Genomic DNA, 19508 nt, shown 5'->3' with positions numbered 1-19508 from the left:
TGCTGCCTCTTTGCAAGTGGGAGGCTGCACACTCATGCCCCTTGCAGCACTGGAAGAGCTTTTGGCTCACTAAAGTGTTTGCACAGTGATGTCTGTTTTGAGGAAGATAAGTTGCTTCTTGCAGAAATTAAATAGACGAGTGTGTCTTTCTCAAGCTCTGAGCAAAACCACGAGATGTGGAAAAAACTCAACAGCAATTCACCTTTGACACTGGATAGTGCATTGTCAGTGTACCCTAAACACAGGGATCTGTTGGGATTCTGGTTGCTAAATGTTGATGTGAGTCCAGGGCTAACATGCTGGGCTGTGTAAATTGCTGGAAATTCCACCTGTCTGACCTCTGTTCTGCAGGTCCACACTGCACTATGAATCAGGTATTGTGAATTCATTTGACCCCTACCAAAGAGGAAACAAAAGCTTCAGCCCTACTCAAGCCATGAAGGCAGTTGCAGAGATGAGACTTTAACCCTTTTCTGTCCCCTGTATTTGGCAGTGCTGTCAGTGAGAGGAGAAGCACAGATGGTTTCTGCTGAAGCTCTCACAGAGCAGAGACGGTGTTTCTCCCCCAGAAATGCGTAAAAACACCGTGTTCAGAACCTCCCATGAAAAGATGCCATGTGTTTAATTAGAATGCTGAGTTTATTTTTCTGACTGGCATGCCTATTCACAGAGGCTTTTGCAGTGAAATTATATTTGTGGAAAAAAATGTGATTTCTATCTCTTGTATCCAGTGTTTGGCTTATTTATTATTAACACATTTTTGCGGGTTTTTACATAACTATTATCTTTCTGTATTGTTTTGAGTCAAAAATGTGCTTAGTCTAAAATAGCATGTGGAAAGAGATTAGCCTTGCTACAAAGATGTTTTCTCTGAAAAAGGGACACTGTCAACTCAGATGTAACTGGGAATGTGGATTTTGACATGATACTGTTTTTAGAAATTTTAAGACAGCTAGAATTTGCTCTACTGTTTTTTCCTTCAGTTCAAGTTGTTTTTTAAAAAAATACAGAATAATTTCCTGGTATCTACAAGGCACAGGGCAGCAGCACAGACCAAGGGGATAAAGCTGATTGTCAGCCAAAGGAGTCTGACTAGATTCCTGGGCTAAAAAGTAAAAGGAGAGGAACCTAAAAACAAAGTAAAGGAAGAACAGCAATTGTAACTATCAGTTGGACTTTTGGTATCCCTTAAGTATTCATATTAGATGGTGTGGTGGTGAATATAATGAAGCAATTTTGAGTCTGTCTGTGGTCTTGATCTTGCACAGAGACTGGGAGAGTGGACTCTTGGACTCCAGGCATGGGAATCAATGGGCCTCTGTCTGTTTTCACTTTGCAGAGTCATTTGCAAGATCCAGACGATGATATGAAGCCCTATTATTTAGTAATGTATAGAATATATACAAGAACATGGTAATTAGATTGAGGGCTGATTTATCCTGGAAATAATAGGTTGCATTGTCATTTTCTGTACAACCAGGGACTTTGTCTACATAATTTTCCATTACACACTTTAGCTTCTGTGTAATAACAACAACAATAATAATCTGGAAGAGGAAGGGTTTGGATTTCTTGAGGCTTGCAGGACAGAAGGCTGATTATTCTAAAATAAAATGAGAAGCTTCTCTTTTTTTGAAGTAAAAGTAAGAATTTACTTCATTGCCATACATATTTGATAGTTTTCCTAATGCAGGTTATTCAAATTCAGGCTATTTTCACGTTGCCTGTTTCGTATGAAACTCAAGTGTCCTATTTCACTGCTTCTGTATGTTGCAAAAAAGAGCTTTTTCTCTTTATTTTCAGTGGAAATACTTTTTGTTTAAGAGAGAGAAAGAAAGAGAGAGAAGCAGAGTTCCTGCCTGGGCAGCACAGCCCAGTTTACAATTATTGGAATGCTTCAGAAATTTTTGTATGTGTTTCAGTTTGGAAGATGGTCAAAACACATTCTGGTGCAGTGGTTTGAAGAAAAATAAAAAGAGAGAGTGGAACCAAAATAAAATTATAAAAATACAATGTGGAAATTTAAGAATATAAAAATAATAAACTCTTAAAAAATAATACAGAGTGCCTATGAAGAATCAAGCACTTGAGCTTGGCAATCCTACATTTCTTATTAAGACATGAGGGAAGGGAGAAGGAATTAGTGTAGCCTTGTGATGTGGCATCTGCAGCTGAAGTTTGAACTTAACGAAATTAGCCAAAATACAATTGAGTATCAGCCTGAAAATAGTGTATAACAAGCTTGAAGGACATTCAGACCTCTCCCATTGGACTTCTGGGAACTTCTCATCTGCAAAACACTTCAAGAGAAAACTCCCATGATCTTCACAACCATATCTGAACAGTGCATGTACGTATCTATATTTATTTTACTGTCCCTTTCTTCTTTTTTCCCATGGCCAAGAAATGCAGTCCATGATCTCATTTCTTTTTTTTTTTTTTTATTTCCCAGGCATTTGTTTGTTTGTTTGTTTTATGGGCAGCATTGCCTGTTGTTTAAAAAAAATCTATACTTTTTGTATCTTGCAATCAGGTGTCAAGGCCTGAGGAGTTCACTGGGAGTTACTGAGTGAGCATTACTCTCACTGGAGACACTAAGAGATGGATGTTGCAAAGTGCAAGGTTAGAATTTCAGGCTCTAAGTTGCAAAGACATTATTAGGTGGAAGTGATCAGCTTGATTATGAAAACTGCCTGAAGCTCTTGCCCTTTCATCAGCAGGGGCAGATACCTTCACCTGATCTGGATAACAGCATAGTCTGGTGAACTCATAAGCCTTTTGTTGGTGGGGTACATGTACTATGAACCTCAGAGCAGAACTTGCTAAAGCTAGACACAGTGGTTTTTGTTTCATTGTTTGCTTCCCAATGTACAGTTAAAAAAAAAGGATTTCTATTCATTTGTGCCTTCTCTGGCAGTATGAGAATCTTCCTCTGCCTGTCTGGCAGGATCAGTTCTTGTTTATTGAACTCCTTGTGAGCAGCTTCATTACCACCCCTTCATATTTACCTTTCTATGCAGTGTCCCTGCCATTGCTGCTTTTTGTTTTTATTTCAGCCTGATGCATGTTCAGGAGGTTCAGTCATGGCCTAAGTTTTCAAAGAAGTAATGGTTTTGAATGTGTCCATTTTTTAACATCTGATTTTTGACTGTCAGGGCAGCTGTGTGGTTTTCCAGAAGCCCTGAGCTTCTACTAGCTTTCAAAGATTGCCCTCCTTCAAGTATTCCCAGTAAGGCATTTCAAACCACTCCTCATGTATCAAAATACTGGTTTCCTCTATCTCCCCCAGATTGAAACAATTTCCGGATGCTGCATTTCCAGTGTAAAAGTAATTAATTCCAGTTTAACTTCCTCACAGGAAAAGGAGAAGAGCTTGCAGTAGGCCAACCCCTCTCGAAAGCATTTTTACATTTCTCTGTCTCTTGCAATCTGTCCTGCAAAGCTGTTCATAGGAGCAGTTTTCGTAGGAGAGATGATGGCTCACTTGGCAAATATCTCTCCTGCATCTGCTCTAGAGGTCGGGGCTCATCTTCCTGCCTGTAAGTGTGTTTTGGGCAGCTTTTTTGAAAAGCCTGGTTTTCCTTTTGCTAACATTGTCAAAACATCAGAGCTCTGGATTTTTCTAATCCTTCAGCTTTCAGCTGCTGTTAGAGAGACTATTTGACTGAAGGTTACAATTGAGTTTAGACATCCAAATCTGTCTGTGGTGAGCAGTGTGTCATGGCAAGTTACTGTTTTGAAAGCTGACAGACGTTTTATCTTTCTCCCTGAAAGACCATGGGGAAACATTCTTGTATTTTGAATGTAGATCAGAAAAGCTTTTGGTATAACTCCATATATATATATCTATAAGGGTACATTTCATATGGGATCCATATGTTGGTAGTTGAAGTGAAGCCTATCAAACCATCTAGCTCAGAAAACCAAACCCAGCATGACACCCTTCATGTTTACTGGGTTCAGTTTGTCTTGATTTCTCTAATACAAAACATTAACAAATGTCAGAAATTACTATGTTGCATTTTTTTTGCACTGTTCTACAAGGAAAAGAGTAGCACCGGAAGGCAGTTAACCCTCAAGGATCATTTCCTTAAGAGTTCTTTAACTGTAAAGGGCCATTTCCTCAGGAGTTAAAACAATATTCTTGATTTTATACACTTGTGTCTGATGTTGGCAACTCTCCACTCACACTAGTTTTGATGAAGAGGCCATTCATGAAGTTAATAGTTACTGATGAAAAAAAGCGATTCTAAGTGTGTTTGGTGACTCTAAGCAGGTAGGTTGTTGGTCCTGTTCATCCAAAAATCATGTGTTCACATGTGTTTCTGTAGGCTCTAAAGGAACAAGTTAATCACCAGGTAGTGAAAATAGGGAAATGTTTAAGAAACCTTTTTTACTTGCATAAAAGAAGACTTTATGATTGATTTTTATCATGCGGTGTGAGGTGCTTTCTCTTCACCAGTAAAGAGATCCATTCTGCTTTGTCATTAATGAATAAAATTACACTTTATTAATTTGTGGGATTGTTGCTCAGATTCATTAAAATGAGAAGTCAGGGGATATTGACCATTGCCTGAATATTCTAGCATAGTCCTTGTGATGCTTTATCCAGCTTTCTCTTGACTATTTAATCAGGTCTGTCATTTGGATAGACAGACAGATACTTCCTCTGTTGGATCTACCACTTGTTCGTAGGGATATCAGCTCTAGAGAGAACTGGAGCTGACCACTGATAATGTGTATCCAATCTTCACAGTTACCTTGTCTGGGGCAGCACATGGCTCCTTTTCAAAAGTCCCTTCCAGTTTTACAGGATTCTGTTTTGGAGCACATCTCATCTAGTTTTCAACAACAAGAAGCTCCATCTAGTAGCAGTGGCAAACAACAGTACTTGTGATCCCCTGCAGATTGTCAGTTGTTTATGCTCCCAAAATTAAAGGCAGCAACAGTCTAGAAGTTGGGGCATTGTTTTTTTCACCTTGTGGTGTAAATAATTCCTCCTCAGAAGCATGCTGTGAGGCTTCAGGAGCGTATACATAGTATGTTGAGTAGGAAAGTGTGTGTAAATTGTTTGGGTATTGTACTTAATAGGTGTTAATTAGAATTCTGTTTCTAAGCATGTTTTCTCTCACAGTTAGCTATGTGCCAAGCCAAAACCTTGGCTAAAGACAAGATGTGATACTTCATTGAAAGCCAGCTTGTTTGTAAGTGTGCCTGTGGTCTCTTGCTCCTCTTAAGGATATTTACTCTTTCTGAGTCCTTTTTCCTAATCCCCTCATTTTGACAGCAAAATTGGTTTCATGGTGGTTTAATTCTGCTGCTAGAAATAAGAGGTTCCTCTTTGCAGTGGGCACTAGGCAGCAGGAACAAATATATTCTCACAAGAAATACGCGTGTTTTGGTTTGTTTTGTTTTATGATTAATCTAAGGTGAGGGAGTGAATATGTAGAGAAAGAACTAGCTTTTAGAGATGTTGTTCCCTGATGGGAAGGATATCTTTATGTGTTGGATTCTCTTTATGCTTTGGAGATTTGGAAGCTCCCCCTGTAGGTAATAATCTGAGGCTTTGAGAGGTGGGGAGTGCTGTGAGCCCTTTCTTCTCACTGAGACTATGAGAGGTCACTGGGCAGAATCATGCTGGTTTTAGTGGGTGGTGATGCAACAACTAACCCAGAAATTAGCAAACTCTAGACTGACTGCCTGTGGGCAAAGAGCTGGCTGAACTAATTCTGGCTTCTCCTCATTTCCAGCTACAGCACCGAGTTAAAGAACCTAAAATAGATTCCTTCCCTAGACCCACGTGTGAGTGGTCGTAGCGCTTCACCCGCCGCGAGCCTGTGCTGGCACAGTGCGCGGTGGAGTTACGTGGAAGGTAAACAACCTCTCAGAAACAGTCTGTGTTGTGCAAAAGTAGGAAAAGCTGGGAAAGGTGGGAAGGCCCACAGCCAGACATGTTCCTGGAGCATCCCAGGAGCTGTTTCTGGTTTCACCCTGACATTTAGCCAGAGCAGGCAGTGTGAGCCTGTGGCTGTGACACTGAGCAGGGGACTGCACAGCTCTGAGCAGCCTTTTCCCTTGTTTCCCAGCAGACTTTCAGCAAAACATTTAATCCCTTTCTGCTCCTTATCTTCCCACCTATAACAGAAGGATCAAGCTTCCTTTATCTCCAAGTTCCCAGAAGTCTGTTTAGATTGCAAGTTCTTTGAGGAAGCGAAAACACCTGGCACAGTAAGGCCCCTTTCTCAAATAGATGCAATGATAATTCCTGTAATCCGAGGCGTCGTTCACCTGCCGAGCAGGGACCTCCTGCCTTGAGAGCTTCCGGACTCTGACCTGTCTCAGGACTGGTTTCTAACAGATGTGCAGACAAGTCTTCCTATCTTTCAGGAGTTTTTGAGAATCTGAACCTTGCACCTTTATGAAAGTTGAATTTTAATTTTGATTTTTAAATTTTATTTTCTGTCTGTATCAATTCCTTAAGGTTTCATTTGAACAAGCATTTCAATTTAAGTTTAAAAAAAATAAAAGAAAATGGAAATGGAAATACTACTTTTCAACAGCCATTTATTTTGCTTTTGGAAATGTTTCAAGCTGGGAGCTGATCCAAAGGTGACCTTTACCTGCAGACAGTTTCAACAAATCAATATTTTTCCAATTAAAAATATCTACAATTGGAAAATCCTAACTGGCATTTTTTGAAGGCTGAAAGACAGACTTTGCAGAGACCTGCCTTCTAAAAGCTGGTTGCTGAATTTACAAATAGCAGTAACACAGCTCTTTTGATGGCTTCTTTTGTATCACTGTAAGCTCTGAACTGTCACTCATACACAAGCAACTTCCTTTCAAGTCCTGCCATTTCTCACTTTGATACTTCCCCACAAAGCTGGTTATTTAACTATTAAAAAGTCAGGCACTGCAACTAGCTAGCTATAAGACTGTTTAATGGGGATTTTTGTTTGGGTTTCTGTTGTAGCTGAGGAGGATATATGATCTCCTTTGAAATGAGCTATTAACATGATAAAACATCTTGGGAACATACAATACTAAAGCTGATGGTTTAATCTTTGTTGGGGTATCCGAGTGCTGTATTAAATACAAGGGACTGCACTAACGAGTGTTTGAGCTTTGTAGTGGTATGGCACCAGAACACAGAGCTGAAGAGCAGTTACCAGATTTTTCTGTAACTGTTTCCTGAAATATGCTTTGCATTTAGTGTTCAGAATCAAACACAGAGATACTATAAAAATCCTGGGTTTTCCATACCTCAAAGATGGGAAATTTCAGAAAGGCTGGTGTTGCTAAGGGAGAGTTTTCCTTTATTTATTTCCTTATAAATATATACGTGTGTGAATACCTGTATATACAAAAATGTACATATATATATATACACACACATACACACGTGTGTGAATATTTGCAGCTGCTGTATCTATGGGCTGGGCTCAGTTCTGTAGAGCTGCTGGTACAGACACTCCTGTTGGAGGTTATCTGTGCCCATTGTTTCCCCCAGGCCATGGCTCATACCTGGGAGTGTTAGCTGGCTTTCTCACCTTCCACATTCTTGTGGGCTACAGAGGAATTCTGGCTGGCAACCAACATTTTACAAAAAGCTGCTTCATTTTTATGACTTTCTGTTTCCACCACCCCCTTTTCCTCCTCCCAGTTTTACATCAAAGATGGGAATTTAACTCTGATTTACATGCTGCTTATGATCCAGGGACTTGAAGCTGAAGTTTAACAAAAACTAGCAGTGCAAAATGCACAGATATTTAGCAATAGTGCTCATAAGTGTCTAAAACAACTTATTTAAGGACGTAGTGGATTCCATTACATCTTCAGCCAGGATGTCTTTCTGACAGAAAACAGAAACAGAGGGTTTCCTTCTGGAACTAAGGGGCAAAATTTCTGTCTAGGTTGTTCAAGAGATCAGGCTGGAGGATTTCTCATCATATCCTGCTCTGAAGCTTTGTGGTTATGAGTAAGAGAGGGGCTGAAGCCTAGAAATGTGAAAACACATGCTGTCTGCACCCTTCACCTCTGGAGCTTCCCTTCATGTTACGTATCAGTTCCCCAACCACAGTTTGAAAAGAGGCTTTGCTGATTGTGCTTTCACAGGATGACTGTTCATGATCATCAGGGCAGAGAGAGAGTGTCCTTATTATCAATTAATTTCTGACCTTGGCTTAATGGAAACATAACTCATCAATACAATTATTCGTAATGGCAAAGAAGCTGTTAGAATTTAGGAAGTTTGTCATGTTCACAGACAGCATTTAGTTGTGTCCTGTAACTACCTTTAGCATGTCCTGCCACTGTGGCTAGAACCTCCTATGATGCCTTCAACTTTGGTCTGTAACATGCTTTTAACGTATCTTATCTGTTTTTTAATCCTTTTCAATCATTCATATATGTAAATATAAAGAATAAGCCATCACCTTGAGATCCTGGTGAGTTAAACCAGATGCAGAGGTTCTGCAGCTTTACAACTAGGAAAATAAGCATCCTCTCAGAGCTCTAAGTTTGTTATTTGGGGGAAAGCTTTTTCACTTTAAATGGTTTATTGCCTAGTGTTCTTTCTGTAACACTTATGGACAGTTAATTGATGTACTTTTTTATTTTAGCCCTCTCTGGGGAAGATGGGGCTTTGAGAGTGTGGGAGTTGTGGTGTGGAGCAGTTGAATTCTCAGTAAGCTCTAAAATCTCTAGCTTGTCAAGTCTTCTGCCTCAGAATACCTCTCTGTAAAACTGTGTGTGATGTCCTTGGGGCTAATTGGTGCTAAAGTGCTTTCAGAGCTGGGGGCAAACGGCTAATTAGTCACAGTCATTCAGTCAAAATCGCTAAAGTCTGACATTTTCCCAAATGTTCTATTAATTCAGGGAAAATGTTTTGAAAATTCATTGATTCAGGCTTCCCTGGTGTATTTGCTGTTGTTTGTTGGTTTGATGATGACTTTCTGTGTTGTGGTTAATACAGTTGTTGCTGAATTGTGCTGTCTGCTGCTTGTTTTTGTGAATATTCTTTTGGTTTAAATAGTGTGAAACCTCCAGAAGGAAAGGTAGAAACAAAACAGGATGCAGATACTGCTGCAACAACTATTTTGTTTCAGGATGTTCTACATCATCACTCTTGCTGCTGGAAACCCTCTGCCATCCAGATCTGGTTTATATAGACATACCAACATGCATGTACACAGAACACACATGGACCCACACTCTCTTACGTTAGATTGTGAAAGAACCATAAGGATGAAGCGTGTTGACTCAACTGTTTGATGAGGTGCAATAAATCTTGACAAGACCAGCTGGCACACAAGTCAGGCTTCTCATCTTTTTACCATTATGCTGAAACGTGAACAATAGTGGAAAGAAATGTAACTCTTCTTTTTCTTTCTATGGTACTCAGCTCTGTAGCACTCTACTGAAATCATCCACTTTCATGGAATGCAAAGCATGGTGGATGCTGTGGAAAATGTTAACAGTGTCAAGGCCCCTTTCCTGGTTCTTTTTCTCGAATTCTGAAAACCTTATCAATCTGACAGATCACACAAGTGTGATCAGCTTTAACATCACCAAAACCCATTGGTGAGCAGAGCAGCAACACTGAGTAATGACACCCAGAATGTGTTTCAAGTCTGGTAGGGAGAAGTGCTGTACCTCCTGCTGCTGTTGCCCTCACATCTCACTTTTCACCTTCTCTAGCACATTGCTCTCTAGCAGCTACTTCTCACCACCAAACCTGTACTAACTTTGCCCCTGTCTGTCACCAAGCTCCTCCTCTGCTGCATGACACACCATTAAAACCTTTCTTCTTGTTCATTCTGTCTGAAGATCTTCTTCTTCCAAGGGGTGTTGCTGGCTGGTAATAGCTACCACCAGGTCCAGCAGGACTGATTGCATTTCATCATGCTTAGTTTTGTAAATGTAATTTTAATAAATACAAGTAATGAAGCAGCTTGGGTATCTAAGCATATGGTACAGTTCCGAGCACCCATCTTAACCTCCCATGTAGGATTCTTTTTTCATGGACCAGACTTATTCTTGTGAAAACTATTTAAATAAATGCACTTCTTGTTTTGGGTAGGTTTTGTTCCTGACAATGGCAGCCATCAATCTCTTTTCTGTTCCCGGCCTTATCTACTAATGTCAATCTATCCTTAAAAAAAGCATTGCTCTCAAACCAACAGGATGCCTCTGGATTCACTTGAGAAAGACTGCCTGAGCTTTGCAGTGTATGCTATAATGATAGCTGACATCTCCAAAAGTAGTAACTGCACTTCATTGCTTTGTGATTACAGCATTTAATGTGTGCTGGGCTCTGGTGCCTGGTGGAAGGAGATACATCCTGTAAAACCAAGTTGGACCCTCCTCTGGATGGCACTGAATGTGGCGCAGACAAGGTAATCAAAATGCTCAGTAGCAGTCAATTTGTTTTTTCCAGTGTTGTCTGTAATGTTTCCAAGATGTTCAGTATTTACAATAAACCTGTATTTTTTACTGATCCTGTTACAGAAACTGTTCAATTAACAGCTGGATTGGGTTAGGTCTTTCTGATTTTATGTTATGTGTATTCCAGTAGCCTCTGGAGACCTCAGTAAAGTTCTTGTGGTCTAGGCACTACACAGACAGTGCAGGAGCTCAGCTAAGTGCACAGCCTGAACACCCTGCAGGTCAGGGTAGGGAGTAGCTCCCTCCTGTCCCTTCTGGCCAGTGCTACCACTGATGTTTCATGAGTGAGGTGTTTTTTCAGTGTAAGCTAAGGTGGTGGTGTTCTTGATTATATTTGAGGTAGAAAGCATGGAGACCATTTAGGCTAACACTCGGAGTGGAGAAAGAGGGGGAAAGGAAAAGAGGCTACTTGAAAAACTTTATTGTTTCTGAAAGTAGCTCAAAATGTGTTGAGCCCAAATTCAGTGATGTTCAGTTATTTTCAAAGTGTCATTTGCCATTCTGCATGTATATACTCAGATGGCTAAGGCATATATAGACTTTACAGAAACCAAGTTAGTGTAGAAACCTGATACAAGAAATGCAAAATAAACTCTCAGATTAGCAAATCTCCCTCCAGTGAAAATCACCATTTTAGTTACTGGCTTCAGTTCCTTAAGGGTGGGAGTTACTGAGGCTCAGCTGCTGCTTCCCAGCTGGCCTCTTCTGCTAACAGAAATTTACTTAAGTGAACGTGTTTAACCTCCAGGTTGGGCTGTGGTAGGTGGATCATAAACCTATTTGTTTGATTCTCCCAGTGTGGCTGATAACTGGTTAGGTTACAAAGAAACTTGACTGGTTTGATAATTGCCAGCCCCTTACTGTTTTTGGATTCTAATATTTGTGTATGTTTTATGGTTGAGGAGATAAGAAAGAGTAAAATAAAGAAGTTTGTTGCTAAAAGCAAAGATTGGAGATGTTTTCTTTGCTTGCAAATACAATTAAACAATGACAAGAAAAGCTGGGTCCTGGAAAGCGTGACAAGAAACTGAGACAAAAGATTCTTAGATATATGTTTTTCTAACTACAGGAGTCCTAGTGATTCTTTCATAAGACTGCTTAGCAGAGCTTACTGTATCATATCCTGGACAGAGCAGGAGAATGGGCCAAGTTTGCTGCTTGGTCAGGAGCCAGAGCAACCTAATAGAATCAAAGGTTGTTTGGGGCTTTAGCCAAGTTAGGTCCAAAATACTCAATTATTTTGTACGCACTGGGAATACTGCTGATGAAGACATTGCTTGGGGGTATAATCTCTTGGACTCAGTTTCTGTGAATAGTGTGGCTTTAAGTCTCAGCACTTAGATAATTATCTGCTTTATAAAGGAAGGGGCTCAATTCTGTCATTTTGTTTTCTTAATGACTCCCTTCAGGGGTTCATTAAGGATGACATTTAAATTTCTGTTCTATCTCCTCTCTTCCTGCCCCTCCCACCTCCATCTCACCAAAGCCTTGAATCTCCAGAAACTTAAACACGGGCTTGTCGTAATCTCTCAGACATCCTTTTAAGTCCACGTGTGCAGGAATGTTTGCAAGATCAGGACTTCTTTCCAGCCTGTGCTAACACAATTGCATTTCAGTGGTGCCGAGCTGGGGAGTGTGTCAGTAAGACTCCCATCCCTGAGCATGTTGATGGAGACTGGAGCATGTGGAGCCAGTGGAGCATGTGCAGCCGGACGTGTGGCACCGGAGTGCGCTTCAGGCAGCGGAAATGCGACAATCCCCCGTAAGTCTTCTCCACGTGCTGGTTGCTCTTCTGCATGTAACACTTGGACAATCCTTGCTGCAAGAGTACAGGGAGGAAATGGGCAGCAGAGCTGTGTAGAGGACATGAGATTTCTAGTTCACAAGCAGCGAGGCCCAGGCCGAAATCCTGGAGTGAAAGTAGATTGTGTGGAAGTGGCTTGAAGGGAGGGATACCATTGGAAGTGGCCCATTGCAATGATTCCAACATAGATACAGTTGAATTGAAGATGTGTAGTTTGGCAGAAAAAAATGATGGTGTGTTTTCTCTCCCACACTGTAGTGAATGAGGAAGAGTTCATCTGAATCTACAGATGAGCCAACATGTTTTGGAGATCAGTTTTGCAGGGAGAGCTGTCTCTGGGCTTGGGAAGTGATAGAGTGGCTGACAGTGGTCACAGTGTCATAGAGCTGTGTTGGTAAAGCTCCTTGAGATGCTCTGTACATCAGGATGTGAAGCATATGGAAACAAAAGTTTTCCCCCACACAGAATGTAGTGGGTGCTGTTTAGTTCCTGCACAGTGACTACAAATAAGCCTGTGGTCTATGCTTAAGCTTGGATTTTTTTCTGGTTCAGGAAGAAATGTAAGTGGTGTTATCTCCCATGTGCCATCCTTCATCCCTCAGGTCAACTGAGGCACATCTGGAAGTCTTTTCTTCTGTGGGAGGCCTGAACAGGTTACCATGTTTGTGTGCATTATAATTTCCGAGATGAATGAGGGTGCTCACAACCTTGAGAGCTGCTCTCCAAGTTGTGCATTTCTAACTTTATTCGTATTTTAAGTTGTTTTTTTTTTTTTTAAAAAAAAAAAAGCTCAAGAAACTTTTCTTGTTAAATAGGGGCTGAAATTCTGACTAGCAACATAGTGTCTTTTAAGACATGCCCAGAAGATGGATAGGGACACACTGCAGAGCTGTATTCATGTGAAAAGGATGTTTCTGTTTATTCCTCTCCTTAAATAATGCTGACTTATAATTGTCTATAATGTCCAGGCTTGATTTTTACCAGCTCGCTTTCCTGAACAAGGGACTGAGCTGGTTTCTTTGCTGTCAGCTACAAAAAGTCTCTTTAACCGCAGTGCTGACCAAAAAATCCATTCATCATCGTTTCTTAAATTACAGGAAATGCTCCCTCCAAGATCGCACACTGATTTTAAAATTCTCTTGCTCATATACATTCTTGGCTGGGGATACACACGTGATCTTCTTTTGCTTCAAATTCCTGGTGTCAGCCCACTTCTTCTGCAGCTGGTTTATTCACTGTCCAAAAATATTGGCTAAAGGACTTTTATATATATTTGGTCTTGGGATATTTTTTTTTTTTAAACTAGAATCTCTACTGCTGCCAGCTGAGTTTTCAGCCTGTGGGACTATCAGTGTTTTTAAACCAGTTGCTTCACTGTTTGATTTGGTTTTTCCTCTCTATAATTTCTCTGAGTATTGCATGCATTGCCTCCAAATGGCTGTAAGGGAGTGTGTCCTAAGCCACTTTGCTCATGCAGACTGTGGAGCTGTGCTGCCCTGGGTTCTTGTCTGGGCTTTGGACTGTTGTTGTACAGTTGGACTGAAGAGAAAAACCACTGGCTGAAACAGGACATCAGAATGAGATCTCCACCCTTTCTGCAGTCACCTCTTGTTATGTGAAATGGTCATAGTAGTGTAAATGGGCTTTGATTTCTCCAGTTCCAATAGTGGGTGGATTCTCATGGCATAAATACAGTGGAAGATGGACAGGAGCTTGTCTACCAGGAGATCTCACACAGTCACTGTTTCAGGCATTTATCAGGGTGGGCTTGAATTATGCTATTTATTGGAAGTCCAAGGCAGTGCTAGAGCCCATATTATACAGGGCTTGGGACCTGGGATTACAGGAACTTTGCCGTCACATTCTTTTGCACAGTCTGATAGAGATGATGCCCCAAGTCTTGGCCTCAGCATTTGGAGACATGGAAGGGTCATAAGCATGATGCCACAGAAATGGAGTGAAGCAGGAAAAGAAAGTTATATGAACATGTGCTCTTGGTATCCTCTTTAAACATGCCAAGAAGCCTTTAATATTGAAATACTACTGCAAAGGCCAGTTAAGTAAAATATTATTGTCAGTAATTCTGCATTCCCTACCCAAACAGTACCAGAGCAGAACATAATCAGCATGACAGAGCTTTGCCTTCTCCATTCCTCTGATGGCCCATCCATGTCTGTTTATCTGCTAAACCTCTAAACCCCTTGAACAGATGCTGTATATTCTGTTAGTGTTTTGCCAGAGTTAGTCTAGTAGAAAGCAGCAACATGCTACCAAATAAAGTATGATGCTATTGGACACAGGGGGGCTGAGGTGGGAATGTCTTGTTCTGTATATTGTTTTTTGTTGGGTTACTGGGAGTAGAAACATCTCCCAGATCTGTAGGATGTGTTGTTTTGTGGCTGATGAGTGCATCCAACTCTTTATTTTGGGAGGAACTACATCAGGAGGAGACAGTTCATTTTACTCCTTAATTAGAAGGGGAAGATAGGTCAGGCTGCTGAAGGGCCAAGCAGGCAATAAGACTTTTCCTGCAGCTCCCGCTGACTGAGAGTGATGGGTGCTCAGGAAATCTCTGTCTCCTCATGGATTTGGCCCTTACTTCATTATTGCCAGTGACCATTACTAGCAATAACGAGCTGCTTGTTTCCACTTTGCATTGGCAAACTCATAGAAAGTCCCTCACAAGTTAATGACATCTTGAGATTAAAGCCAAACCAACTGCTGATGAACACAGTAAATGGTTGTTTCACTGTGTCTCCTGTTCCACAGCCATCAGCTTGGTGCTCTGCTCTTAAGGGAGCACTCTGCCACTCTTTGGGTTTTCTGACTGCTTTCTTTTTTGTTGGATGTTTTTCCTGTGCATGTGCACACAAATACACACAGTCAGTTGTGTTCAGTGGCTACATCTCTATTGCTGCAGCCAAAGAGACAGTGCTGAAACCAGAGTTCATGTATCTGTCTTTATGGGAGTGCAGGGGTCACGTGGGAAGCACCATGCTCCTAGTCATCTGGACTGAGTGTCTGTCTCATCCAGTCCAAGGCAGCAGACACAATCCTCCCAGAAGATTTCTACACCAGACTCAGCACATCTGCTGCCCTCTGCACGTGTGTGTGATAGAAGAGCTGTTAGTGGCGCAAGCAGGTGTTTGTTCAAACTGTTTTGCTGGTGACTCTGTGATGTTACAGTGTCATTGGAGATCAGCATTGCCTTCTGCAATTTATGGACCTACTGTTAAAATTTGATTGAGGCTGAAATTTGGCATAAAGCTCTTCTATGCAGAGTCAAATGTTTCTGTTCCACCAAACGCTGAATTCATCAAGTCCAGCTAGGAAATCAAAGAGCCAGTCCTATAGCCAGCATGTAAAAGAACAGAGCAGCTCTTGCTGAGACCACTGACAGAAATAAATTATATACAATGAGAGCCTTGCTTTCTAATTAGCTGAGTGATACAAGCTGATGTTCATTGCTCTTCTGGGAGGGAAGGGGGAAGAAGCTTATGGAATGAACCATACTGCTAAAAACTGGAATTTGGCTGGAGTTGCTTTTTATAGCCATCTGTTAAAGAAGAGTAAGAACATGACTTTGCTGATTGCAGCTGCAGGGATAGGTATGTGACAAATTCAGTAGAGTATCAGCAAGCAGCTAAAGAAATTATCCATGAGGATGGCTAAGTCTTTTGCTTACTTAGGCTTTTTGTTTGTCTTTTGTTTAGTTTCGCAAAGAAAATGTAGGCTGTTGTTAAGAGTTTGAGTTTTCCTTCTTCCCTGGGGAGTCATAAATAAGAATAAATAGATTTTGCAGGTGCTTAATCCTGATGTTGGATTAGTGGTCTTTCCTGCATGTTTAAAAAACAAATGTGTAAAATGGCTTGGTTTTCATGGATGGAGATTACCTGCTGCACAAATTTGTTTCTGGATACTCTACAGGTTATAGCTACTTCTGTATTATTTTAGTTTCAAATTGCTGAAAACAGAACCTTAGAGGATATGTGCTGAAGAGACATTTGCTGTGTCCCCATTGTTAAGTGTTTGGGGCAAGGGGCAAAGCAAATAGTGGAACATTCTGGGGTGCCTGCCTCTTGCCTTGGGTATTTGGTGTCGTTCTGGACTCAGTAAGGTCACCTTGGTGCCTCTGGCTTCTCCATTAAGAATGTAAATATCTTTGCTATTTGTGATGAAACCACAAATTATCTTCTGAACTGCCTGACTTTGGAAATATAAATAGTAATTAGACTTTAGGTGTCATGCTCAGTGCACCTTCCAAAGCCTAACCCTCAGAAGTCACCATCAGTTAAGAAGCTTGTCCCAGATCACAGGAAAAGTTATTCAAGTCCAGGCCTGATGTCATGGCAGAACCCAGAGTGTGGGAGTACCTGACTTCAAGTCCTGTTCTGAAGCTGCTGGTACACACAAGACACACATACACATTCTCTCCACTCCTTCACAGTCATTTGCCTGCTCCATCTGTAAATAGGTTAGGACAGGAATGAGTTAGCTGTTGAAGCCAAAGAACAAATTTATGTCAGCAGCACAAAATTTGTCACATCCCTTGGTTTGTGACCAGAACACAAACAGTTAAACACTCTGTCTTCGAAGAAAGCTGCTTGGTGCCCACAGGTGCATAGCAGTTTGGATTACCTCTTACCTGAGGTGGGCAATGTGTAGACAGCCCCTGTTTATTAATCTCTGCATGAGACACTACAAAAGAACATGCTTTGGAAGTGCTCCGGAGCATCTGTTATGAGAAGCCAATTAAACATCTAGAATGGAGCTTGAATAATTTTCTGTCAGAGCCACTGAGAACAGGATTTGCCCTCCAACAAGGAACATGTGAGAGGAAGGATTCTTGCTGCTGTTTCAGGAGTGGCCTTGGACAAGGAAACTTAGGCAAAAGTGTGCCTGTCAATAGCTGTGCCTGTGAGTAGCTGTGCTGTTCCTGCTGACCCTGGTTTGTTTCTCCTGCCGTAGCCCGGGACCAGGTGGGAAGAACTGCCGGGGAGCCAGCGTGGAGCACACTGTGTGTGAGAACTTACCCTGCCCTAAAGGTGTGCCAAGCTTCAGGGACCAACAGTGCCAGGCCCATGACAGATACACCAACAAGAAGAAAAGCCTCCTGACAGCTGTCATCGTAGATGGTAAGTTTTTTCATCTTCCTCTGGAATTCTTTGCTGGTCTTTCACTGCAGCTTCTCAACCCATCTTGTGATTTCATCTGTAAGACTCCTATTTGTTGGTGAAAAGGCTACAGGAGTATGTTCCCCTTAGCTACACCTGGAAGACTAATTACAATTAGTAATTAGTTATGTATACGTCACCGAAATACATTACTTAAACACATGGTAAATGCAGTCAGCAAACCCTGACATCTGTTGTAAGCTGCCAGTTAATAATACAAATCTTTGAAAAAGCTTTTTTACTTAACTCCTCCAGCTAAACACAACAGTAGATTTTACAAAATGAGGTCTAAATATATAATACAATGATTGCCAAGAAGCATGGATGAAAAATGCAACTTTTCTCTACTGATGTGTTTCAGATTACTTTGAGGGTTCTTTCTCTAGATATAGCAGTATAGTTTGCTCACAGAAATGTTTGTAGGACCACAAATGAGAGCTAAAGGAAAGAGCAGGTAATATGTATGCAAGAATGCTTTAAATTTATGTATGGAAATATTGTTACTGTCACACACAGTGATTTAGTCACTCATATCAGGCTGCTGAGTTTTCATCATAACAAACTTCTTCCATTCACAGATACAGAGAAGTGTGCTGACTAAATAGTTTTCTGTATCTTAAAAGACCAATCTCATAAGTTATAACCCTTTGAATATTGATATTTTAATGGGGGAAATGACAAGCCTAAATTGAAAGGCTCATGTTCTTTCAAAGATGAGAACAGCAACATGTACCTTTCCAAATCCATTCATGCAGGGGCTGCATCACTATTGCCTCAATTTTTGTGCTGCTCCAAAAGGCTGTTACTTCTGTGTTCTTTTTTCCAGATAAGCCATGTGAGCTCTTCTGCTCTCCACTGGGGAAGGATTCCCCTGTGCTGGTGACAGACAGAGTCCTTGATGGTACTCCCTGTGGGCCTTATGAGACTGACCTCTGTGTACACGGCAAGTGCCAGGTGGAGTAACTTTCTCTAGTTTTATTTCTAGCTTTATGTATAGTTTGAGGCAGGGGTATATTCTAGAAGAGCAGGAATCTGTGTAGGTGGCTCAGAGGCTGTCTCTGAGGTGAGAGGACAATCCTGTTTTATAAGGCCCATTGCAAGCCCTCCAGAGCCCTGTGTCTTGGTCTGAGAATCATAATGAATGTCTGAGGTATGTGTCTTGCTACTGAACAGCTGGGGATGTTCAGTGATCACATTTGCTTGTGTATAGTCATCAGCTGGATTGGGTGGGAAGGGACTTCTGTGAGGGGAGCAGCTGGGAGTGGAAATCTGGCTTGCTTAACAGTTCCATTTAGGCTATTAGAGTTATCCCTGAAAAAATCCCTGATGCTGCAAACTGACTTATAAATTGTCCCTAGCCTGTAACAAGTGTTCCATTGCCAGCATCATGATGCTTTTCAGGTCTACCTGGTTTGTGTCTAGAAATACTGAGTAAGCTTTTCAATACCAGTTCCTCCTTGGCTCCTGCAGCTGCACGAGCCAGGAGCTTCCCCTATGTGATTTTTGTAGACTGCATTGCTAAATAATGCCCAGGTGAGTTACTGTAGGAGTCCATTAAAACTCTTTAAAAGTCCTGTTTCCCTTACAATAAGAAAAATATTCCCTTCCTCCTACAAACAAGGTTTTAAAGTCCCAAGCAACAGAGAATGCAGGTTTAAAGGAGCAGATCCTGCAGCCCAGAGCACAGCCCAAGCCGGTTTTCTTTTGCCTCTCATCTGCATTGTCTTGCTTAAGTCACATAAAAGGCAAACCAGAGAGAATGTAGGGTAGACGTGGATGCTTCTAGCAATGTGTTGCAGTTGGATGCAAGTCATTTGTCATGGACACTGTAACAGGGCAGACACCTAGTGGTTTTTCTCTTTTTCTCTCTCTTGATCATGTAGCATGTATTCAAAGTTTGCTGCACATGTTAGTGATCTGGAAGACAGTTGAGTTGGCTACTGCAGCCTTACCAGCGCTAGATTCTTTCTGGCAGTTCTTTCTCTAAATTGATCCCCATCTAGATTTGTATCCTGTGCTAGGAGTTCCTCTTTTCATTCTGTTGTGTCCACCAGAACAGCTTTCTAGCATCACCCTTTACTTCC

The 19508-nt window shown here is 41.3% G+C and overlaps 1 protein-coding gene across 1 annotated transcript in view; it reads left to right on the top strand.

Moving 5' to 3' along the window:
- ADAMTS17 (ADAM metallopeptidase with thrombospondin type 1 motif 17) overlaps positions 1-19508 on the top strand; it is a 181479-nt gene that overhangs the window by 91600 nt on the left and 70371 nt on the right. The window contains exons 11-14 of the mRNA XM_051628580.1: positions 10296-10397; positions 12063-12208; positions 17219-17385; positions 18251-18378. Of these exons, the coding sequence (XP_051484540.1) occupies positions 10296-10397; positions 12063-12208; positions 17219-17385; positions 18251-18378 (543 nt within the window). The remainder of the gene's footprint in view (positions 1-10295; positions 10398-12062; positions 12209-17218; positions 17386-18250; positions 18379-19508) is intronic.

The sequence above is a fragment of the Apus apus genome, chromosome 10, assembly GCF_020740795.1.
Source record: "Apus apus isolate bApuApu2 chromosome 10, bApuApu2.pri.cur, whole genome shotgun sequence".
Lineage (NCBI taxonomy): Eukaryota > Metazoa > Chordata > Aves > Apodiformes > Apodidae > Apus > Apus apus.
This window is presented reverse-complemented; position numbering and strand designations above follow the sequence as displayed.